The sequence below is a fragment of the Podarcis vaucheri genome (genome assembly GCF_965113315.1).
Source record: "Podarcis vaucheri genome assembly, chromosome: 2".
NCBI classification, from domain to species: domain Eukaryota; kingdom Metazoa; phylum Chordata; class Lepidosauria; order Squamata; family Lacertidae; genus Podarcis; species Podarcis vaucheri.
In genome coordinates, this window is record NC_138760.1 from 19,505,144 (window position 1) to 19,530,369 (window position 25,226).

At 47.4% G+C, this 25,226-nt stretch overlaps 1 protein-coding gene across 1 annotated transcript in view; it reads right to left on the reverse strand.

Annotated features, from left to right (window-relative positions):
• RACGAP1 (Rac GTPase activating protein 1) overlaps positions 1-21,836 on the reverse strand; it is a 67,300-nt gene extending 45,464 nt beyond the window's left edge. Inside the window, exon 1 of the mRNA XM_082212523.1 lies at positions 21,703-21,836. Within this exon, the coding sequence (XP_082068649.1) occupies positions 21,703-21,723 (21 nt within the window). The 5' untranslated portion in view covers positions 21,724-21,836. The remainder of the gene's footprint in view (positions 1-21,702) is intronic.
• Between the last annotated feature and the right edge of the window lie 3,390 nt (positions 21,837-25,226).

Consider the following 25,226-nt stretch of genomic DNA (forward strand, 5'->3'; position numbering starts at 1 on the left):
AAACAACCTTTCTCCCTCCTCTATATGACATCCTTTTATATATTTGAACATGGCTATCATATCACCCCTTAACCTCATCTTCTCCAGGCTAAACATGCCCAGCTCCCTTAGCCGTTCCTCATAAGGCATCGTTTCCAGGCCTTTGACCATTTTCGTTGCCCTCCTCTGGACACGTTCCAGTTTGTCAGTGTCCTTCTTGAACTGTGGTGCCCAGAACTGGACACAGTACTCCAGGTGAGGTCTGACCAGAGCAGAATACAGTGGCACTATTACTTCCCTTGATCTAGATGCTATACTCCTATTGATGCAGCCCAGAATTGCATTGGCTTTTTTAGCTGCCGCATCACACTGTTGGCTCATGTCAAGTTTGTGGTCAACCAAGACTCCTAGATCCTTTTCACATGTACTGCTCTCAAGCCAGGTGTCGTCCATCTTGTATTTGTGCCTCTCATTTTTTTTGCCCAAGTGCAATACTTTACATTTCTCCCTGTTAAAGTTCATCTTGTTTGTTTTGGCATACAATTTGGACAAAAAAGTTGGTTTCCAGGTGGAAAAATCAAAATTGGAAACAGAATTGTTAGATCCAAAAACTAAGAATTTGTGAAGAATGTATAACTTGCTGTTGAAATGGAACACTCAAGAAGAAACGGTGAAATCAGCTATGATTAAATGGGCACAAGACGTTGGACATAACATAATGATGGCTGACTGGGAACGGTTATGGACCACAGGTATGAAATTTACGGCATGTAATGCCTTAAGAGAAAATTTAATGAAAATGATTTATAGGTGGTACATGACACCAGTTAAGCTTCAAAAAATCTACCATTTGCCCGATAATAAATGTTGGAAATGTAATGAGGCTGAAGGTACATTCTTTCTCCTTTGGTGGACATGCCCAAGGATTAAGGCATTCTGGGAGATGATTTATAATGAAATGAAAAAGGTATTTAAATATACCTTCCTTAAGAAACCAGAGGCCCTTCTCCTGGGCATGGTCGGCCAATTGGTGTTAAAGAAGGATAGAACTTTTTTTATGTATGCAACAACAGCAGCAAGAATACTCATCACAAAATATTGGAAGACACAAGATTTACCCACCAGGGAAGAATGGCAGATGAAGTTGATGGACTACATGGAATTGGTGGAAATGACTGGCAGAATCCGAGACCAGGGAGAAGAGTCGGTGGAAGAAGACTGGAAAAAGTATAAAGACTATTTACAGAAATACTGTAAAATTAATGAATGTTAGAAAGATGTTGGAATGAAGTTATATGGCTTTAGTAGAAATGTTATAAGGAATTAAGTATAAATAGATTATTAGAGCATTAAAGGGAAAAATAAGGTTAGAATGTGTTAAGACAATTATAGGATAGAAAACAGAAGAAGATGGAAAGGAATTGCTGAAACAATTAATAGAAGTGGAATACAAAAAGGGAGGTGTGAGGAGGTCGTGGAAATTAGTGAAAGAAAGATAAGATATTGAAATTGGACTGTGTTTTAAATGGTTTTTGTTTTGTTTTGTTAGTTGTATGTTAGTGTTTTGCAGGTTTTTTTCTTTTTCTTTTTGTATTGTATTGCATTATTGTATGTTTTTTCTTTTTTGGTTTTTTGTAGTGTTATGTTCAGTTTGTTGGAAAACTAATAAATATTATTGTTTGTTTTGGCCCAGTTCTCTAATCTGTCAAGGTCGTTTTGAATTGTGATCCTGTCCTCTAGTCATTGTTTGGATGGGGCGCTCTTATCCATTTCCACAGTCGCACAATCAATCAGTAGCTGAACTAGGTTCCACACAGTCACAAAAACAAATTAACCAAAAAAGCCACAAAAAATGCAATATAAATATCAAAAACAAAAGCACCAAACTTAATCCGTTCCAGAAGTCCATTTGACTTCTGAAATGTTCAAAAACCAAGGCGCAGCTTCTGATTGATGCAGGCGCCCCGGAAACAAATACCGACAGCCAAATCGGACATTTGGCTTCCGAAAAGCGTTCGGAAACTGGAACACTTACTTCCGGATTTTTGTTGTAGATAGGTAGCCGTGTTGGTCTGCCATAGTCAAAATAAAAAAAAAAAATTCTTCCAGTAGCACCTTAAAGACCAACTAAGTTAGTTCTTGGTATGAGCTTTCGTGTGCATGCACACGTATCTGAAGAAGTGTGCATGCACACGAAAGCTCATACCAAGAACTAACTTAGTTGGTCTTTAAGGTGCTACTGGAAGAAAAAAAAAAAATATTTCCGGATTTTTGGCATTTGGGAAACAAGGTGTTTGAGTACCAAGGCGTTTGAGAACCAAGGTACCACTGTATGCACGATAGCAGTTGTTACGCTACATATTGCTTTGTGATTTGTGTTCTGTTTTTTTGAATTTGTATGTAGCCATTTTACTGCATATATATATATATATATATATATATATATGTGTGTGTGTGTGTGTGTGTGTGTACAGTGGTACCTCGGGTTAAGTACTTAATTCGTTCCGGAGGTCTGTTCTTAACCTGAAACTGTTCTTAACCTGAAGCACCACTTTAGCTAATGGGGTCTCCTGCTGCTTCTGCGCCGCCGGAGCACGATTTCTGTTCTTATCCTGAAGCAAAGTTCTTAACCTGAAGAACTATTTCTGGGTTAGCGGAGTCTGTAACCTGAAGCGTATGTAACCCGAGGTACCACTGTACTGCTGCTAAAGGGCACGCCTTTATATTCTTTGGCTTTAGAGGACTGTCCAAAACATGTGCAAAGAACCTAAGCGTCCCTAATCATTACTTGGACAGAACGAGGAAAATGCCACGTGGAACAAATAGCCCCAGCAAAACTGATTGATTAATCCAGGTTAAAAAGGATTAGAATAGACAGACTGGCAGACATTTAGATTAGGACGGAGTGGATTAGCGCCATGTTGCAGATGGGAGCTGTCAGAGCGACAGGGAGAGAGATATGGATAAAGCCACTTGCGAAAGGTCAGTCAGCCAATCTGTTGGTTAGTCCAAAACTCCACGCTTTTACAGGCATTGCGGGGGTGGATATTTAGGTAACATTTATGATTTCCCTCCTCTGCGGTACTGGCGCTCCTTGCCAACACTTTAAACCAGAAATAAATATGCAAATACCTCTTTGTAGTTTGTAAAGGAAACAGCTTGATTAGTTTATGGGTTTTTCTTTATAGACACATTCTACGTCTTTGTCTTAAAAGCAACTTTATTGGGAGAAAACTAATTAGAAAGGGACACAGACTAAGTCAACAACTGAGGCACAGAAGCTCAAAGCTCGGGGGGCTTTTCGAAAGAGGGTGGGGGGTAGAGAGAGAAGGAAAATGAGGAAACAGCTGGATAATCTGATGCATTATTTTCCATCACTATATACTGTTATTTTATCCACTCAATAAAACGGCTCCCTGGGAACCCTTTAGAATGTAAATGAAACCATTTATTAAAGAGATGCACTTCAGAAGAAAGATCCTCCTGGGGTTTCCTTTTTCCCTGCCCCACCCCCTTTGATTTGGGTGGGGCGCAATTTTGAATAAATGCCCCATCCAATCCATTCTTGAATCCCATATCTAGGGCTCCCTCCTCTGTTTAGGGGTTCCCGCCAGAGATGTGGAACAGTCTCAGTGAGTACAATGCCAATAAAACAAGCACATTCCAAGAAATACTCCAAGAAGACTCACATAACCGTAAAATGAGGATGTGTTTTAATCTCTTAAGTCTGGAGCACAAATTGAAGGATAGACATTGCCAACCATAAAGGGGAGAGCAACGCTTGAATGACTAAGTCAAGTCGTTTGCGTGTCGAGACCCCGCGGCCATCCCCTCGTTGGAAATAACTCACACCAGGACATGGATATTAGGTTGATGTTATTGGGCAAATTTTGGCCACAACTTTATTGAATTACAGAATGCGAGCGGTATTGGCTTAGGCATTGATTGGACCTGAATATATCTGACTCCTGCCAAATGTGCAGGAAGTCCGGTAAGGGTAAGCCACCGGTAGGGGGATCCCTGTCGATGCGAACCAACTCAAGCTCCCCCTGGTAATAATAATAATAATAATAATAATAATAATAATAATAATAATAATAATAATTTATTATTTATACCCCGCCCATCTGGCTGGGTTTCCCCAGCCACTCTGGGCGGCTTCCAACTGAATATTAAAAACAGTACAGCTTCAAACATTAAAAACTTCCCTAACCAGGGCTGCCTTCAGATGACTTTTAAAAGTAAAATAGTTGTTTATTGCTTTGACATCTGCTGGGAGGGTGTTCCACAGGGTGGGTGCCACTACCGAGAAGGCCCTCTGCCTGGTTCCCTGTAACCTTACTTCTCGCAATGAGGGAACCGCCAGAAGGCACTCGCCGCTGGACCTCAGTGTCCGGGCAGAAGGATGGGGGTGGAGACGCTCCTTCAGGTATACTGGACCGAGGCCATTTAGGGCTTTAAAGGTCAGCACCAACACTTTGAATTGTGCTCGGAAACGTACTGGGAGCCAATGCAGATCTCTCAAAACCGGTGTTATGTGGTCCTGGCAGCCACTCCCAGTCACCAGTCTAGCTGCCGCATTCTGGATTAATTGCAGTTTCCAGGTCACCTTCAAAGGTAGCCCCACGTAGAGCGCGTTGCAGTAGTGCAAGCGGGAGATAACTGGAGCATGCACCACTCTGGCAAGACAGTCCGCGGGCAGGTAGGGTCTTAGCCTGCGTACCAGGTGGAGCTGGTAGACAGCTGCCCTGGACACAGAATTAACCTGGTGTTCCCATTGGGGTCGTGTCAAGGCCCTGGCCCCCAACCCGGGCTTCAGACTAGATCAACACCTCCGGATTCCTTTAACGGAATACCCTTAAGCATGGAGGGGCAGGTGATGGCCACACCTCCCCTCCCCCACACAAGGTCAAACAATGCCTAACTGCAACCCTAGCAAAGTTGTGACGATTGCTACGAGGTAGGCGGAAACCAAGTGGCCAGTGCCAATTTGCCAAGTGGAAAAATTCCTACCAGGCCCCTTGGACAACCAAAGCGACCAACCGAGGTCCATAGCCAGGTCATTGCCTAACCTGCAAAATAGGGAGGGAGGGTGGGTGATTGAGGAAGCGAGCCAAAGAGGAAGTCCTCTGGCTCACTCCTCAGTTTAAACGGCCCCGGCCACGTCCACCGGCCAGCGGATTAGCAGGCAGGGCTCTGATGTGGTCAGGATCCCCCAGGCAACAGGGGACAAAGTCCGCCGGTGGGGAGTGGGTGGCCACGCGGTCCACCGCAACTCCTTCCCACTGGGAATTGGAGCGGATTTATGTGCAATTTCCACTGTGGTCAATGGGGCCTACTCACAGGTAAGAGAGCACAGGATTTAGTTGCCCCAACACAATTGTTTCTTTACCACGACAGAGACCTTGCTTTTCTTCAACCAGTGGGAAACAGAATGAAAATAGAGATTTTAGACAATCACTTATACAGCACTATCCATCAATGCCTTTTCTCGTTATCACGATCCTCTTATAATATTTATTCACATGTAAATCCTGTTCAGTGAAGGCTCTCAGCAATGATAGCTGAGAATTTCCTACTTGCAGGTCCACTCAGCTTTATTGCTTCTTGAGAAATGTGGATGGGTGATTTGTGATTAATAGCCTATTGGTTGTCCCCTGAACAGGCCTGAATATCAGTATCGCTTCCTATTGTGAAGGGGCTTTTAAATACTGATATCCTCACTTTTTTCGTTTTTATAGTAAAATAGTGCAATTTTACTTTTATTTTTTAAAAAAATGAGAGTAAAACCAGTAAATAAAGTCTCCTCCTGTGAAACAGGAACTGAAATTGGAGCAACTAAGAGAGTCTATTCAAGGGTCAATTAATTTGTTACAAGTCCCCCCCCCCCGTGCTTATCGAGCAATAACATGGATTGTCCCTGTAAACAGAAAGTCTTTAATGATCGGCAGCCCGTAAAAACCTCAATAGCACTTTCCCTGTTCATATTGGTGCTGCAGTTGCATTTTATTCAGGAAAAAAAACATCACCAATTAGGTTTGAAAAGTCACAGAGGGTGTTAATACCAAACACTGGAATGCAATGGGCTGGTGACACTGTCTGGGTGCTCCATGTTAAGTGAGTAGGGGAAAAGACTGGCTAAAGGGGCAAAATATGTGCAAAAGGGATTTCATATAGTTACTTTGTCAGTATCCAACTGGCTCAGGGCTGCTTCTACTCAGAGCATTTACAGAGGAACAGCCACACACTGGTTTGCTCACTCCTTCCAAGGCATCTGCATAATGTCATGATTAAAATATATTCTTCCTAGGTTTTCCCTGTTCAGCTTCTGCCTGTTTGCTTTTTGTTTTCCATTTCTCAGAGCTCAGAAAATCTAACTTTTTTGACACAGTGGAACAGTGGGCAGTGGCATAGCAGGGGGGTGGGCACACGGGCGCAAAATTGTTAGGGACGCAAAATTTCAAAACCTGGTGCTGCCTTAATACAGCTGTGCATTTCTGTCACTGGGCTCCGCTGAAAACGGCTTCTCCATGCGAACCAGGAAGCGACCTCTCCAGACAACAGAACGGCTCTTCTTTTCTTATCTCTGTGGCTTCAATCTCCTGGGTGGCACAGATGCTGTTTTGAATGTGCATGCGTATTCTGTCCGTGCCCCTCTCCCCCACCACACCCCTCTGCATGGTCCCGGGCGCTGCCAACCCATGCTAAGCCACTGGGTGTGGATGACTCATTGTGCAACTGTTCTGTCGGGTTTACACCATCTCTTTCTCTATGGTCCTTCACTCCACTCTAGGAATTAACGTGATAATTTCCAAATAACATTGCCTTAAATCAATTTCTCTCTTTCCCACATTGCTGTGGGGAGGGGGGAAGCTCATGATCAGGATTTCAATGGCGGCGGTGGGAGGGGGGGAGAATATATTTAACGCTATCCTTGCATACCATGGTCCCAATGAAAATTGCCTCCAACGGTATATGGGACTGAAGAAAAGGGGACCATCTCCTTGGCTGCTGCAGAATGGCATTTGAATTTCAGAAGTTTGGAAGCAGAGTTGCTTTTCTCCTTCCAGCTTACAACAATGAGTTGTTGTTGTTTAGTCATTAAGTCATGTCCGACTCTTGGTGACCCCATGGACCAGAGCATGCCAGGCACTCCTGTCTTCCACTGCCTCCCGCAGTTTGGCCAAACTCATGCTGGTAGCTTCGAGAACACTGTCCAACCATCTCATCCTCTGTCGTCCCCTTCTCCTTGTGCCCTCCATCTTTCCCAACATCAGGGTCTTTTCCAGGGAGTCTTCTCTTCTCATGAGGTGGCCAAAGTATTGGAGCCTCAGCTTCAGGATCTGTCCTTCCAGTGAGCACTCAGGGCTGATTTCCTTCAGAATGGAGAGGTTTGATCTTCTTGCAGTCCATGGGACTCTCAAGAGTCTCCTCCAGCACCAGAATTCAAAAACAACGAGTGGCTGTTGCTAATTCTTCATGTCTGGAAGCATCCTAATAGTTTCCTGGTTTCACCTTCAGTAATTTCTTGCTGAGAAATTTTGCATCATTTTGAGAGGTGGATGCTGTCCATGAGAATAGAGAACATGTGCAGTTATTTGGCTCAAGGTCCTTACAAGTGGATTGGTTGCATATCTCCTACTTACATTTCTCCCCATTTTATAAAGCTTTCTTTGTCTCTCAAAGATTCCGCCTCTTCATAGCTGACCCCCCTCAAGTGCCCTAGCTCAGAAAATAGAACAGTATTTTGTCAATTGTTGATCACAGCAAAGGGCTTTTGAATGGCATAGTCACAGGATGGAGAAAGTACAGACGCAACAAAGGATTCTTGTGTGATCCAGCAGCTCTTGGAACCAGTTAATTTAATTTTGATTAGAGGCGTTTAGCAGAAGTAGACAAAGAGGAGGAAGAAATGTCCACTGGACTTCAATGCAATTTTGCTTTCGGAAAATAAAGCACATGAATCTTAAATCACAAGGTCATCTCTTCAGCCTCATAGTTTGATAGTTAGTTGTGCCATGCTGGGAAGTGCTGGATTTGCCCATCAAAATGGCAGTTTCCCCCTGTATTTTCCTACCATTTAGTGTTGTACTATTTTTAATGGGTTAGGCAGAATGCCTAGAAGCCTTCCCAGATTAATTTTTTAAAACCCATATAGCATTTTTGTCTGATGATGCTCACGCCAGTGAGCTAGTCCTGATCAAGCAATGATAATGTGCTATTCTATTCCTACATAGGGACGCGGGTGGCGCTGTGGGCTAAACAACAGAGCCTAGGACTTGCCAATCAGAAGGTTGGTGGTTCGAATCCCCGCGATGGGGTGAGCTCGGTCCCTGCTCCTGCCAACCTAGCAGTTTGAAAGCACATCAAAGTGCAAGTAGATAAATAGGTACCACTCTGGCGGGAAGGTAAACGGCATTTCCGTGCGCTGCTCTGGTTCGCCAGAAGCGGCTTAGTCATGCTGGCCACATGACCCGGAAGCTGTACGCCGGCTCCCTCGGCCAATAAAGCGAGATGAGCACCGCAACCCCAGAGTCAGTCACGACTGGACCTGATGGTCAGGGGTCCCTTTACCTTTACCTTACTGATCATTTCCCAAAGAACCTATGGGAAGGGTGCCTGGGACAAAGACAGCCGGCCAGCCCATACAATATGGTTCTCCAGGAACCCTCCCTTTCAAAGGAAATTTTCATTTCAAGTATGAATGCCAATCATTTTAGGTATTTTTCACTCCCCTCCCCCCACCCGAGAAGCACTTTGAGTTATTACCATAATAACATTCCAGAACAATATCCAGGCAGCTGCCTAAGCAGAGCATTTTAGCAGCGCGGTTCTGAAATGATTCTGCTTCCAAATTGCTGTTGTGCATAGGTAGCAGCAATGCGAAGGAAACCAGGGGAAAATAGAAGCAGGCTGGCAGATGTATGAGGGGAGCCTGAAGACGCAGGACGGAGATGTTAAAGCATTTGAAGTGATCCCTTTGCACTATCAAGCAGTGGTATGGAGGTAATTTCCGAAGTGAAGGTGCTCTTTGTGACATGCTCCCATAATCATGAAACATGGACTTTTGACCAATATACACATTTTGGTCCATTCCCTCCTCCCCCAGTGGATTGCTCACAATTTTGTGACATTACGGGTCGATCCCTCTGGAATTGTTCGAAATAAAAAAGAGTCCCCCTGAGTGGTGCAGCAATAAAACTGCTAGCACATTTGCAAAGCTAAGCAGGGTCCAATATGGTTGGATGGGAGACTTTGTGTTGGGATTCCTGGATTGCAGGGGACTGGACTTGATGACCCTCTATTATTCTAAACAAAATAAAAAAACCCTTCCAGTAGCACCTTAGAGACCAACTAAGTTTGTTATTGGTATGAGCTTTCATGTGCATTCACACTTATTCTATTATTTTAACCTTTAGCATTCTTAACCATGCTAAGGTAATCTGTCTCTTCCTCTGCTTAGCCGATCTGGGTGAGTCTACGACAAGGCTGTATATTGCCTCCCTGCTTATTTAGCTTATATGCAGAATTCATCATGCAAAAGGCTGGGCTGGATGAATCCCTAGCTGGAATTAAGATTGCCAGAAGAAATATCAACAACCTCAGATATGCAGATGACACAACATTGATGGCAGAAAGTGAGGAGGAATTAAAGAACCCTTTAATGAGGGTGAAAGATGAGAGCACAAATATGGTTTGAAGCTCAACATCAAAAAAACCGAAGATCATGGCCACTGGTCCCATCACCTCCTGGCAAATAGAAGGGGAAGAAATGGAGGCAGTGAGAGATTTTACTTTCTTGGGCTCCATGATCACTGCAGATGGTGACAGCAGCCACGAAATGAAAAGACGCCTGCTTCTTGGGAGAAAAGCAATGACAAACCTAGACAGCATCTTAAAAAGCATAGACATCACCTTGCCAACAAAGGTCCGTATAGTTAAAGCTATGGTTTTCCCAGTAGTGATGTATGGAAGTGAGAGCTGGACCTTAAAGAAGGCTGATCGCCGAAGAATTGATGCTTTTGAATTATGGTGCTGGAGGAGACTCTTGAGAGTCCCATGGATTGCAAGAAGATCAAACCTCTCCATTCTTAAGGAAATCAGCCCTGTGTATTCACTGGAAGGACAGATCGTGAAGCTGAGGCTCCAATACTTTGGCCACTTCATGAGAAGAGAAGATTCCCAGGAAAAGACCCTGATGTTGGGAAAGATGGCGGGCACAAGGAGAAGTGGACGACAGAAGACGAGATGGTTGGATAGTGTTTGCGAAGCTACCAGCATGAGTTTGACCAAACTGCGGGAGGCAGTGGAAGACAGGAGTGCCTGGTGTGCTCTGGTCCATGGGGTCACAAAGAGTTGGACACAACTAAACGACTAAACAACACCAACTCTGTGGCAGGGAGAGACTGGCCAGTAGCATCCCCAGGAGATGATGTCTTTGCCCCAGCTTTGTAAGAAGTGGTCCTTCTTCATCCCTGCCTCTCTCTCCTCCACTGCTCTCAGGAAGAACTTGAGGGACGCAAAGGGTCGTGACCTTGACTTAAAAGAAGGCCTCTTGGTCCACATAGAGTACCAGAGTTAGGGTACTAGGTAAAAAAAAAAAATGGAACAAAAGGAGAGAGAAAAAGACATTTGTCAAATGGCACCAACAGCTTTCGATAGTGATCAAAGGTCACTTCACAGAAAGATAGCAATGATGAGCTGCTCGCAGCTTCGAAAAAGAACAGGGAATTTGTTCAGCACTGAGAACACAGAAAATGTTGCGAGTCCGTCTTCAACCGTATCTCTGCAACCATGCAGGGATGGAAATAGGCATTCATTTGCTAATGACGGTTTAACCTAGGTCTTTTAGGATTCATGCTAGGAACGGGAGAAATCCTGCAAAATATATCCTCCCAGAACATCTTCCTGTCCTCTAGCGTGGTAAGCAGGGATCAAGGGTTCTCTCTGGGCTGTTTCTGTTCCTATTACTCTGGTTCCCTCAACGCACATTTCCTCCCACTGCTCCACAAAGGCTTTGTTAAAATAATAAAAAAACGGGGGCCTGCCGTCTAATGGCCGGCGGCAGCGCAATTGATTTCACACGACAAGAACAGAGGGAATCAGAAGGTCCTTTCATGCACAATGTGATTTCAAAGAAGGAAAGAATTAAACAGCAAGTTCAGATCACTGGCCCTTTTGCCATTCCTTTTATTGTAAAGCAATTATCTTCCCTTTTGTTTGCGTCAAGGGGACCAGGCCTCCGAAAGTCTCGTCTGGGAAACTGTTAATAGAATTTATGCTAATTTGATGATTCCGGCGATTACCAGAGGGAGTGCCTTGCTCGTATTTTGCAAGCCGTAAAATGTTTGACTGGGTCTCCGCAGCCCCATTAAAGGCCAATTGCTGGCTTCATCCAACACCCACGGCTGCTTCTGTGCCCATTCGCGGAGGGTGTCGAGGAAGTATCTAACCCTGCCATTTTGAATGGTCTCCAGCGCCTTGCTTCATAAGCATTCAAGGAAGCAATGAGTCAGACCCGTCGGCCTGTCTTGCTCAGTGCTGATTTTGACCTTTCTTCATGGCCTAGGACCCTCGTACCTACGGGACCACCTCTCCCAGTATGCCCCACAGAGGACCTTAAGGTCCATAAATAGCAACACCCTAGTGGTCCCGGGAGGAAGTTAGATTAGCTTCAACCAGAGCCAGGGCCTTTTCAACACTGGCCCCGGCCTGGTGGAACGCTCTGCCTCATGAGACCAGGGCCCTTCAGGATCTGATTTCTTTCCGCAGGGCCTGTAAGACAGAGTTGTTCCGCCTGACCTTTGGCTTGGAGCCAATTTGATTCCCTCCCCCTCTTTCTTTTTCCTTTCTCCTGTGATGAGGCTGCATTTTAATGTTTCAATATTTTAATGTTGTATTTTAATCTTGTTTTTAAGTTGTATTCATTCAACTTGTTTTTATTATTGCTTGTTAGCCGCCCTGAAACTGGCCTTGCCTGGGGAGGGCGGGGTTTAAATAAAAATTATTATTATTATTATTATTATTGACAGGGTTCTCCCCCAACCCCACTGGAAGTTGCTGGGGACAGAACCTGGGACATTATGCATGCAGAGCACATGCTTTGCCCCTGAGCTACGGCCTTTTCCCCTCCAAAAGCTCTCCCTTTTACCCAGGAAGGCCTGAACACTAAAGGCAGAGTGAGTTGCAGGAATAAAATGGCCGGTGGCACACGTAGAGCTGGACCTTGGGGCTTGATCTGTAACCTGTAGTCTGAGAGGAGACTCAAAGGACTGCCATAGAGCAGATGAGGAGGAGGGAGGCCAGAATGTAAGCAAACAAGCCTGGCGTCATCCTGACACCAGTTGTCACAATGTCCCCCTTTCTTTATAGAATCATAGAATCATAGAGTTGGAAGAGACCACAAGGGCCATCGAGTCCAACCCCCTGCCAAGCAGGAAACACCATCAGAGCACTCCTGACATATGGTTGTCAAGCCTCTGCTTAAAGACCTCCAAAGCAGGAGACTCCACCACACTCCTTGGCAGCAAATTCCACTGTCGAACAGCTCTTACTGTCAGGAAGTTCTTCCTAATGTTTAGGTGGAATCTTCTTTCTTGTAGTTTGGATCCATTGCTCCGTGTCCGCTTCTCTGGAGCAGCAGAAAACAACCTTTCTCCCTCCTCTATATGACATCCTTTTATATATTTGAACATGGCTATCATATCACCCCTTAACCTCCTCTTCTCCAGGCTAAACATGCCCAGCTCCCTTAGCCATTCATCATAAGGCATCGTTTCCAGGCCTTTGACCATTTTGGTTGCCCTCCTCTGGACACGTTCCAGTTTGTCAGTGTCCTTCTGGAACTGTGGTGCCCAGAACTGGACACAGTACTCCAGGTGAGGTCTGACCAGAGCAGAATACAGTGGCACTATTACTTCCCTTGATCTAGATGCTATACTCCTATTGATGCAGCCCAGAATTGCATTGGCTTTTTTAGCTGCCGCGTCACACTGTTGGCTCATGTCAAGTTTGTGGTCAACCAAGACTCCTAGATCCTTTTCACATGTACTGCTCTCAAGCCAGGTGTCCCCCATCTTGTATTTGTTCCTCTCATTTTTTTTGCCCAAGTGCAATACTTTACATTTCTCCCTGTTAAAATTCATCTTGTTTGTTTTTGCCCAGTTCTCTAATCTGTCAAGGTCGTTTTGAAGTGTGATCCTGTCCTCTGGGGTGTTAGCCACCCCTCCCAGTTTGGTGTCATCTGCAAATTTGATCAGGATGCCCTTGAGTCCATCATCCAAGTCGTTGATAAAGATGTTGAATAAGACCGGGCCCAAGACAGAACCCTGTGGCACCCCACTAGTCACTGTTCTCCAGGATGAGGATGAAGAGGAACCACGGTGTTATAGATTTAGGGGGAACCTTCATAAACCCTAGAAATTAATAAACAGTGCGCCTGCTTCTTGGGAGAAAAGCAATGGCAAACCTAGACAGCATCTTAAAAAGCAGAGACATTACTTTGCCAACAAAGGTCCGTCTAGTTCAAGCTATGGTTTTCCCAGTAGTGATGTATGGAAGTGAGAGCTGGACCATCAAGAAGGCTGATCGCCGAAGAATCGATGCTTTTGAATTCTGGTGCTGGAGGAGACTCTTGAGAGTCCCATGGACTGCAAGAAGATCAAACCTATCCATTCTTAAGGACATCAGCCCTGAGTGCTCACTGGAAGGACAGATCCTGAAGCTGAGACTCCAATAGTTTGGCCACCTCATGAGAAGAGAAGACTCCCTGGAAAAGACCCTGATGTTGGAAAAGATGGAGGGCACAAGGAGAAGGGGATGACAGAGGACGAGATGGCTGGATAGTGCTCTCGAAGCTACTAGCATGAGTTTGACCAAACTGCAGGAGGCAGTGGAAGACAGGAGTGCCTGGCGTGCTCTGGTCCATGGGGTCATGAAGAGTCAGACACGACTAAACGACTAAACAACAACAACAATTATGCAAAAGGACCTGGCCAGGCTAGGGCCATGAAGAAATAATACAGAGCCATTGAGAGTCATTGGCAGTGCAAGAGAACTGGCCTCCCCCCTTGCCTTGAGGTGTGAACAGAGATTTTTTGGGGGGGGGGAGTTTGGAAGGTTGCCAGTGTACCTGGGTGTGAGATGACAGGCAAAGAGAGCCTTGGGCAAGATGTGCTAAGAAGAAGAATGAAGAGTAAAGATTTGGAAAGGAACTTTGTGAAGGAATTTGACTGGACTGTCCTGGATGGCTCGTGTATTTTATGGTAATACAGTCACATCTTGGTTCCTGAACGGAATCAGTTCCGGAAGTCCGTTTGACTTTCGAAAACGTTTAAAAACCAAGGCGCGGCTTCTGATTGGCTGCAGGAGCTTCCTGTACTTAAATGGAAGCTGTGGAAGCCCCGTCGGACATTTGGGTTCCAAATAATGTTTCTCAAACCAGAACACTCACTTCCGGGTTTGCGGTGTTCGGGAGCCAAAACATTCGAGAAATAAGCTGTTCGAAAACCAAGGTACGACTGTACATATCTTTCCAGCCTTTGTTTAAATGGACTGCTTGTATTATTTGGGATACATATTTTGACCAGTTTGTTCACTGGAGATTATAGGGTTAACTAGCTGTAACCTGAGGCTCAAATATTTAAGATTTCATAGGTATGTGCCATAGGGCAAATCCCTCCTCTCAGGATGTGAAAATTAAATGCTCCAAACAGCCTTGAACCTGTAACCTGACGGTAGAATTGTATTAATGACAAAGAGAATTTATATCAAGAGGTAGTCCAGGAAGAGTGGATGCATTTTAATTTATTTTGTTTTCTCAGTTTTGTTCCACATGGAACATAAAGGGTGTTGGGTTTTTTTGCACATATTGCTCTCAAACTCCATTCTTTCTCTTTTTAGTAAACTGAAAGTGAGAGTCAACTAAGTTGTTGCGCACATGGAACACAGTCTGCTCGCGCAACCGGACTTTCTCCTATCTCCTCCCCTCATGTCTCCCCTGTTAAGGACAAAATCTTGGGGTACACTACTTAAAGCGTTTCCCAAATTCGCCAGCGACTCTAGCCCTTCGGGTTCAAGGATCAGTTAGGTGCAAGCAAGAGACTGCAGCCAAGAAAACTGAAGCGAAACAGCAGCTAGGAAGCCTGATCGTTTATCCTTGTTGCAAAAACCTCCAAGAAAAACAAAGAAGAAGCTCAGAACAAAGCTTTTGTGTATTTTTAAAAGTTCCCATGACTTCCCCCAATACATTTCGCATAGCTGCATCAAGACATTGCAGGTATGTCATAGAAAAGGTGTGGTGTCAGGCAGAAATCTGAGATCCAGACATATCCTCTTCAATCATAAGGTAAAGGTAAAGGTACCCCTGACAATTAAGTTAAGTCCAGTTGCAGATGACTCTGGGGTTGCAGCGCTCATCTCGCTTTGCAGGCCGAGGGAGCTGGTGTTTGTCTGCAGACAGTTTTTCCGGGTCATGTGGCCAGCATGACTAAGCTGCTTCTGGCGAAACCAGAGCAGCGCACGGAAACGCCATTTACCTTCCAACCGGGGTGGTACCTATTTACCTACTTGCAATTTTTTTGGTGTGCTTTTGAACTGCTAGGTTGGCAGGAGCTGAGACCGAGCAATGGGAGCTCACCACGCTGCGGGGATTCAAACTGCCGACCTTCCAATTGGCAAGCCCAAGAGGCTCAGTGGTTTAACCGACAGTGCCACGCATGTCCCTTCAATCATAGGTAAAGGTAAAGGGACCCCTGACCATTAGGTCCAGTCGTGGCCGACTCTGGGGTTGCGGCGTTCATCTTGCTTTATTGGCCGAGGGAGCCGGCGTACAGCTTCTGGGTCATGTGGCCAGCATGACTAAGCCACTTCTGGCGAACCAGAGCAACGCACGGCAACGCCGTTTACCTTCCCGCTGGAGCGGTCCCTATTTATCTACTTGCACTTTGACGTGCTTTCAAACTGCTAGGTTGGCAGGAACAGGGACCGAGCAACGGGAGCTCACCCCGTCGCAGGGATTCGAACTGCCGATCTTCCGATTGGCAAGCCCAAGAGGCTCAGTGGTTTAGACCACAGCACTACCCGTGTCCCTTCAATCATACAGCACCCTTAAATCTGCTCTGGATGGTGGGTGGAGCCCCCAAACAGGTTTAGGGGGCACAGGGGAGGGGAACGTCTCACTACAAGAGTGGACCCTCATTCCATTCATTCATACCCTGCTTAGCACTATGTCAAATTCCACTCTCCAGAACTTGTTTCAAAAACTTGGTGTCGTTTCTCTTATTTTAGCACCCTCACACCCAAAAGCTTGCACTCTCTTGGGGAGTTTCCAGACGTCCCAGGAAGGTTATTTATAAAGAAGGAGCTTTGTAGGGGGAAATCCTTCCCTTTATCTGGTGGTTGCAAGTTGTTTGAAGGGGGAAGGTGGGGACTGAGCAGAGGGGGACCATCTGTCATTGAAGCCAAATATAGATAGGTTGCCTCTTCACGCTGGAGGTGAACTAGGGGGCAAAGTAATAAGTTGGAAGCTCAAGCAGATACCTTTAGCTCAGTGGGTAAAGCATGAGACTCTTAACCTCAGGGTCTTTGGTTCAAGCCCCATGTTGGGCAAAAGATTCCCGCATTGCAGGAGGTTGGACTAGATGACCCTTGTGGTCCCCTCCAACACTACAATCAGGGGCAAGCATATGTGGCGCCAGGGTGCAAAGATCTGCCTGGAAAAGAAAAGATCTGCTCAGGAAAAGAAAACAGGTAACATAAGGAGCCCGAGGCATCAGCGACTGAGCCAAGCTGGGCGCCTCGTGGTGTCAGCAGCGTGCGCTACGGCCCTATGCCAATCCCAGGCGCGCAGGAGGGTGGAGCCAGCCGGCTGCCTCAGTGCCTCGCTGCCTTGCTCCCCTCTGAACTCGCGGCACAGAGCCACCCACAGCAGAATAGCCCGCCATGGCGCTCCAACCAACGGATGGGCTCTTCCTGGCAGTGGCATAGCGTGGGGGTGCAGGGGGGGGCCGGTCGCACCGGGCACAACATCTGGGGGTTAGGGTTAGGGGGCGCAAATCCACAGGTTAGGGGGCGCAAATCCACAGGTTAGGGGGCGCAAATTACTTGCCTTGCCCCGGGTGCTGACAACCCACGCTACACCACTGCTTCCTGGGACTCCAACTCTTGGGCCCCAGACTCACGGTCTGGCGCCCCTGAAAGCCCAGCACCCAGGTGCCCCGCACCCCTGGCACCTATGGTTAAGACGGCCCTGACTACAATTCTATGATTCTGTGAACATGCAGTCTTTTCAGTTATCATAAATTTTAGGAAGTAGCTACACATGCCTGAGTTTAATCATGAAGAAACAAGACTGAGGGCCTGCAACTCTTTCTTAATGCTGTATTTTAAAAGAAAGCTGTACACAGGGATTCAAAAGAGCCTCGTCAGCTTTGAAGAAATATCCTGCTTTCAGTCCATAAGAGCTATAGAGTTTTTCCTAGTCTTTTTCTTGCGAGTATTCGCTCATTCCACTGTACTACATCAGGTGGCGCTGTAAGCCTTTGAGATGAATCACGGAGCGTTTCTGGAGTAGAGATCGTGCGGGCATCGTCTCTCTGCCAGGACTGTACCCCGCAGCGTGTTTTGTTAGGGTCTTGACCAGCCTAGCATTAAACAATCCTGCCCAAGGAGGGAATTTTGCTGTTTAAAGAACTCACGGCCTTATTCCGAGCTCGGAATCTGGAATCGTTCCTGTGGCGCTAAGCTGGCGTGCGCACTCTGCGAGGGAAACCGGGGAGGTGGGGTGGCGGGGAGCATGAAATGTGAAATCTGGTGTCTCATTTCAAAGAGCAAAAGGATTTATCAACAGTGGAGAGGAGAGATTCTGAGCCGGGAGAGAAGGGAAGCTTTCTGCAAAGAAGACAATGGGATCTCATTGATCTCAAAACAAGCCTTTTGACAGACAGTTCTGCGCTTTTTATTTCTGAATGTGGCCAACGAAGCAATAGTGGGGCTTCTTGCCATTTAAATGTGTGGCTTTAAAAATCAAACCCAGTCCACGGATCTATCTGCATTTGAAACGAAACTATTATTGGGCAAATAATCTGTTTAATAGTGAGTCCCTAGTCCTCGCCCCCCATCCCTTCCCAGTCCCTGTGCCAGCTATTTTGGAGTTTTACAGCCACTGAGGATCTAGCTTATGTAAGTCGGGCAAAGCCTGCGTTTGGGAGAGGGAGACATTCAGCGAAAGAAGAAGTGCTGCCACGATGCAGGAGAATGCATCGGGGAGCAGTTCCTCCATACAAGATATTGAAAATCCTAAAGCCCAGGGCGGTGATGGGGCTCCAGAGAAAATTGCCGGTGACTCAGACTGTGCAGATAATTATTTTCATGCAGCAATGGGAGCAAGCTGCTTCCTTGCTGCTGCAATGGGCTGTGTCGGTGCTTAAGCCTTGGGCCGCATCCGCACCATATACGCAAAGCAGTCTTACGCCACTTTTAACAGCCATGGCTCCCCCAGCCCACCCCCACAAAGAATCCTAGGAATTGAAATTTGTGCCGAGAGAGCCTACATAGATTTGCAGTTCCCAGAACCCTTAACAAACTAGAATTATCTGGGGGAAGCCATGACCGTTCAAGTGGTATGAATGTTAGAGAGACATCGTATCTTCAAAACACGTTGAAACCTTGTGAGGAAACCTTGTGAGCCTTCTACCACAACATTCATCAATGTCCACTCTTGGCATAGTCATATACAGTGGGATGTGGGTGGCACCAGTGGCGTAGCGTGGGTTGTCAGCACCCGGGGCAAGGCAAGTAATTTGCGCCCCCTAACCCGTGGATTTTAGCACTCGAGTGCGAGTGCCCCCCCAGATGTTGCTCCCGGCCCCCCTGCACCCCCCACGCTACGCCACTGGGGCTGGGGGCGAGCGAAGGAGCCAAGGACCCCCCCCCCAAAGGCTCGGCAGGAATTTATTAAAGTTATTATTTGCGGAGCCCCCGCCGGCCGAGGCCCCTCCCCTCGGGCGCCTCCCCGCCCCCTCCTCTCCTTGGGCTGTAGGTGGAGCTCCAGATCCGGGCTTGGCGAGCGCCTCTCCTCCCCCTGGCCGGGTCCGGGGGCTTCCAGCCGTGCTCCGTCCTTGCCCCCTTGCCGTCCTTGCTGAGACTTGTGCTGAGAGCCGGAGTCAGTGGCGCCCCCTTCTGCCGGGAGACCCTCGCCCGCCCACCGGCTTCCTCTAGGAGGGTTTCGGGGAGCGCAGGGCGCGACGAGGCCCCTCGGAGCTCTCCTCCCTCCCAGCCGGCTGTGACTGGGCCGAGGGGATGGCGGCAGCATCGGGGTGCGGAGGCTGCCCGTGCCCGGCCAGGAGTCGGTGGCGGCGTCGGCGCTGCTGCAGCGGCTGCTCCTCCTGCGAGCAGTGAGTGGAGCGCAGCTGCAGCGGCGGCGGGGCGTGCGCGTGCGCGCGCTAGGGCGCAAGGCTGGCGGTGGCGGCGGGGAGCCCGGCAGAGGAAGGAACTTGTCCCTTCCCTCTGGACTCGCGCCCCCCCAGATGTTGCGCCCGGTGCGGCCGGCACCCCTGGCACCCCCCACGCTACGCCACTGGGTGGCACTGTGGGTTAAACCACAGAGCCTAGGATTTGCCGATCAGAAGTTACCAGATTTTTTTCACTGAATGCAGGGACACTTTTTAACTTCCTACTAAATAGATGGATTTTGTCAGGGGACTGTCCCCGGGAAACGGGACGTCTGGTAACCTTACCTTAACGCCACTCTGTATCTGCTGCCTGAGGCAGCCTCTTGCTCTTTCCTCATAAGAGGGACGTTTCAGTCCCACATTGATACTAACAAAAGTTAGGGGTGCTGGGTCAGGAGCATCCCAGATCTGGAGATTCCAGTGACATCACAAGGGGAGGGCCTTTTTCTTTGCAGCCACCACGTCCTTTTGTGACATCACTGGCAGCCGGCAGCCCGCGGCAACAGCTGGAGAGCCATCAGCACAGACTCCCCAAGCCTGACTGGGTGGCTTCCCACATATATAAAAACCTAATAAAACATTGCACATTTAAAAGCTTCCCCATACAGGGATGCCTTCAGATGCCTTCCAAAAGTTATATAGTTGCTCATCTGCTTGACATCTGATGGGAGGGTGTTCCACAGGGTGGGTGCCACTACCCAGAAGGCCCTCTGCCTGGTTCTCTGTAACTTCAGTTCTCGCCAGAAGGCCCTCAGAGCTGGACCTCAGTTTCTGAGCTGAACGCTCCTTCAGGTATACTGGGCCGAGGCCATCAGGGCTTTAAAAGTCAGCACCAACACTTTGAATTGTGCTCGGAAACATACTGAGAGCCAACGCAGGTCTTTCAGGACCAGTGTTATATGGTCCCTGTGGCCGCTCCCAGTGACCAGCCTAGCTGCCGCAAGGGTACGCCACACAAACATACACTAGCCAACATCCATAAAGAACACCAACATCGCAGTGGCGTAGCGTGGGGGGTGCAGGGGGGGCTGGCCACACCAGGCGCAACATCTGGGGGTTAGGGTTAGGGGGCACAAATCCATGGGTTAGGGGGTGCAAATTACTTGCCTTGCCCCGGGTGCTGACAACCCACGCTACGCCACTGCATTCACTCTCTTTTTATATATATAAACTTAATTAAATTTTCTGTTTCACAATTTAAAATACTCATTTAAAACAACCTTAAAATATCAATGACTTCCCTTCTTCTCTTTCCATGGTTCATTTTGCACATCATATATCCCTGCATATTTTACAAAAGCTAAACCGTTCAGTATTCCATTACTACGTCTTTCAAAACTTATTTACACTGTTGAATTTATCTTAATGCTGCCAATGTTTTCAGCTGTACACAATTCCCCCCCCATATATTCAATAAACATTTTCCAATCTTCTCTAAATGTATGTTCTTCTTGTTACCTTATTCTATATGTTAAATTGTGCACGCTGCGCATACTCTGTCAGCTTAAGCTGCCATTCTTCTTTAGTTAGGACCTCGCTTGTTTTCCATTTTTGGACTAAGAAAACACGGGCCACAGTAGTAGCACACATAAATTCAGTGGTACCTCGGGTTACATATGCTTCAGGTTACATACGCTTCAGGTTACAGACTCCACCAACCCAGAAATAGTACCTCGGGTTAAGAACTTTGCTTCAGGATGAGAACAGAAATCGTGCTCTGGTGGCGCAGCAGCAGCAGGAGGCCCCATTTGCTAAAGTGGTGCTTCAGGTTAAGAACAGCTTCAGGTTAAGAACGGACCTCCGGAACGAATTAGGTTCTTAACCCGAGGTACCACTGTAACCTTTTTTGACATCTGGGAATTTCAATCTGAATTATCCCCAACGAAAAGGACTCTGTTGCTGTTTTTGGGAAAGTACTTTAAAACATTTTTTTCAATTCATTATGGATTATTTCCCAATACTCTTTTACCCTTTTATATGTCCACCACATCGTCATTCGCTCTCTATTCATTCACATTCGTGGCTTCAACCCACAAATATCCACCGACTTCTGCCAGCCAGCTCCTGAAGGTGAATTTCAACCAGCTTACACCCGCAAACATCAGCCTGCTTCAGCCTTGTGGCATCCGCCAGTTTCCAAATGCAGAACCCACAAGCGCCCACCGACTAACCTCTGCCATCTTCTGCTGGTTCCATCGCTCGGCGTAGCCAGCTTCCGTCCGTGGATATCAGATGCCTTCAAGCCACAGTCCTGCTCAGCAAAGGAACTTGCCTTATTAATGCTCCACAGCATCCCGCAGCTGGATGGCCGCCCAGGTCCATCTGCCAATTTGGCTCCTGCAGGTGGAGGAAAACTGGGCCATGCTGAATTATTATCATTGTTGCAATCTGTTGGCCCACCTTTAAACCCACTCAGTTGCCAAGTGCTTTTGTGACATCACTGGTACTTCGTAACCAATGATAAGAGCTCGGGAAGCCTCACAACGGTGGGTGTGCCTCAGCCACTTATTTGTGTGCCCAAGTGACTTGTGTGTGTGTGTGTGTGTGTGTGTGTGTTTAATTTAAAATGTTTATTATAGCCCATCCTTCCTCTGTATTGATACCAGGGTGAACCACACCGTAAAGCGGTTGCAGGATGGATGGTTTAGTCCAGTCGAATTCAACTACAGTGGTACCTCGGGTTAAGTACTTAATTCGTTCCGGAGGTCCGTTCTTCACCTGAAACTGTTCTTAACCTGAAGCACCACTTTAGCTAATGGGGCCTCCTGCTGCCGCCGCGCCGCCGGAGCACGATTTCTGTTCTCACCCTGAAGCAAAGTTCTTAACCTGAGGTAATATTTCTGAGTTAGCAGAGTCTGTAACCTGAAGCGTCTGTATCCCGAGGGTACCACTGTATGGGGTTGCGGCGCTCATCTCCACTTTCAGGCCGAGGGAGCCAGCGTTTGTCCACAGACAGCTTTCCGGGTCATGTGGCCAGCATGACTAAACCGCTTCTGGCGCAGAGGTCCATGACAAGTGCCAGAGCGCGCGGAAACGCCGTTTACCTTCCCACCGCAGCAGTACCTATTTATCTGCTCGCACTAGTATGCTTTCGAATGGCTAGGTTGGCAGGACAGAGCAACGGGAGCTCACCCCGTCACAGGGATTCAAACTGCTGACCTTGCGATCGGCAAGCCCAAGAGGCTCAGCGGCTTAGACCACAGCGCCACCCACATCTCCTTGCTGTTGTAGAAACCCTTCCAGGGCGAACCTTCCAAGGGCCGCCTGCAAGTGTTGGTATCAATACAGAGGTGGGGAGAGGTCTAGAAATAATATTTTTCATAAACACTGTGGCTAAGGAGGGCAGGATATGAGGAAGCTAATGTGGTGTCATGGTTAGAGCATCAGGAAGGGAAAAAGAAAATTATAAAAAAAGAAAAGGAAAATTATTGGGTTTTTTTAACAAATGGTTGGAGCATCAGACTAGGAGCAGGGTTCGAATCCCCGCTAAGCTGTGAAGCTCATTGGGTGACCTGACACCGGTCACTGTCTCACAGCCCAGCCTTTCTCATATGGTGGTTGTGGGGATTAAATGTATGCCACCTTGAGCTCCTTGAAGGAAAAGGTGTGGAATGAATGAATGAATGAATGAATGAATGAATGAATAGGAAGGCCAGACAAGCATGCATAGCTGTCAACCGTCCCTTATTTGGCGGGAAACTCCCTTATCCCAGCGCCGTGTCACGCTGCTGTCCCTTATTGATGATGTCCCTTAAATTTCCCAGGTTTCAAAGGAAGCAGCTCCTCTCCCTCCCTCCCTGCCGGCCAGGGAGGAGGGAGGCTCCAACTGTATTGCTTGGCTGCGTTGCTCACCCAATAAGGAGTCTAAGAACGACTGGGGGGTGGAGCTTGCATGCCTTGTGCCGATCAAACCGGCCGCATTGCCTGGGGACTCGCCTTTGCTCAGCGCTTCCCAGCAGAGAGGTGACGTGGTTTTCCTTGCTGCAACCCCTTTGCCGGGTTGCTGCGCTGTAGGAACCACGGCTTGGAGCTTCGTTTGGCTGCTGGCTAGGCTTTCTGCCCTTGGCTCGGAGGGGCTCAGAAGTTGAACATACCTGTACCCAGAAAATCCCTTATTTTGGCTGCTGATCCCTTATTTTCGAGGCTGCTGGTCCCTTATTTTCAAATCGGTAAGTTGACAGCTATGCAAGCATGGGCTGGCAGGAGGCTGGTGGAGCCAATCTGCCCGGGTGGATCGGCCTCTGCTGAACACAACCATAGACATTTGCGTGTGAACCTGTGCCTTTAAAAAGCTGCCTTTGGGAGGAACGAGAAAGCTCTCTTCCAGTTCATTCGTTGCTGGCTCCCTGTGTCCTAAAGCAGTGCTAAGGGAACACTGTTTTACCAGCTTTGGAAGGAAGGATGATTCCGTGTCAGAAGTCACTTCAGCGCCCCAGCATCCGGCAAGGAGGACTTGGCACCACCAGAGGCAATGCCTTTTCGACTGCAAAAAGATGTCAAACCAGGACACCCATTTCGCAGGGTCACTAAACCACTCACGGCCACCCAGCCTCTCTGCAAAAGAGCAAGGGTGCTGGCAGCCGTGTCCTGGCCCCGTTCCAGTTTAGGAAATGTGTTTTGGGCAGGCCTGGGAGTCCCTTCTGCCAATGCAAGGCGATGTTTTCATCCTTCCTCTGGAGAATAGCTGCTTCCTCTCATCCCACAGGGACTTGGATTTCAGAGTCAGGTGAAGAGATGCCTATCTATATCCTGTCTTAAGCACTTTGGGTTCCTTATTCACGAAAGGAGCTGTATAAATGGGAGATCATTATCTAGCTGATTAACATAGCTCTTAAGCCACATACAAACTGTATCCATAATTTATTGAAATGTAGCATAATGGCAGCTTATTAACTGAATTCCACGATGAAGATTTCATTTATAAAAAATTATCCAGCCTTTCTTCCACAGTCAGGAGGGCCAAGTCAGGGTGGTGCTGCCACCGTTGAACTACAACCATAGCCGCACCTAATTCGCCACATCCATTACAGTGGTACCTCGGGTTACAGACGCTTCAGATTACAGATGCTTCAGGTTACAGACTCCGCTAACCCAGAAATAGTACCTTGGGTTAAGAACTTTGCTTCAGGATGAGAACAGAAATCGTGCTCTGGCGGCGTGATGGCAGCAGGAGGCCCCATTAGCTAAAGTGGTACCTCAGGTTAAGAACAGTTTCAGGTTAAGAACGGACCTCCAGAACGAATTAAGTTCATAACTTGAGGTACTACTGTACTTATTTGCAGGTGTTATTCACTAGTCTGGCACTCTAGAACAGAGGTTTTCAACCTTTTTGAGTCCACAGCTCCCTTGACTGACTACCATACCCTCCAACATTTCTCCGATGAAAATAGGGACGTCCCATTCCATAATGATAATTTTACTATTTGTACCCCACACATCTTACTGGGTTGCCCCAGGTTCTCTGAGCAGCTTCCAACACTTATAAAATCATTAAACGTTTTTTTAAAACTTCCCTATAGAGGATTTCTTCAGAGGGCTGGGGGTTGGATAAGTCCATACCCTCCAACATTTCTCCAATGAAAATAGAAGCATCCTAAGGAAAAGCAGGATATTCCGGGATCAAATCAGAAACCGGGACAGCTTCTCTAAATCAGGGATGTCCCTGGAAAATAGGGGCACTTGGAGGGTCTGAACTACATTCATTCTGTGGTTTCGCTGTGGGGAAACTCTCTCTGGCCTCAGAAGCCCAGTTATGTCACCCCTTGCCTGCAGAGCCGGCAGCCCCCCACCTCTTTT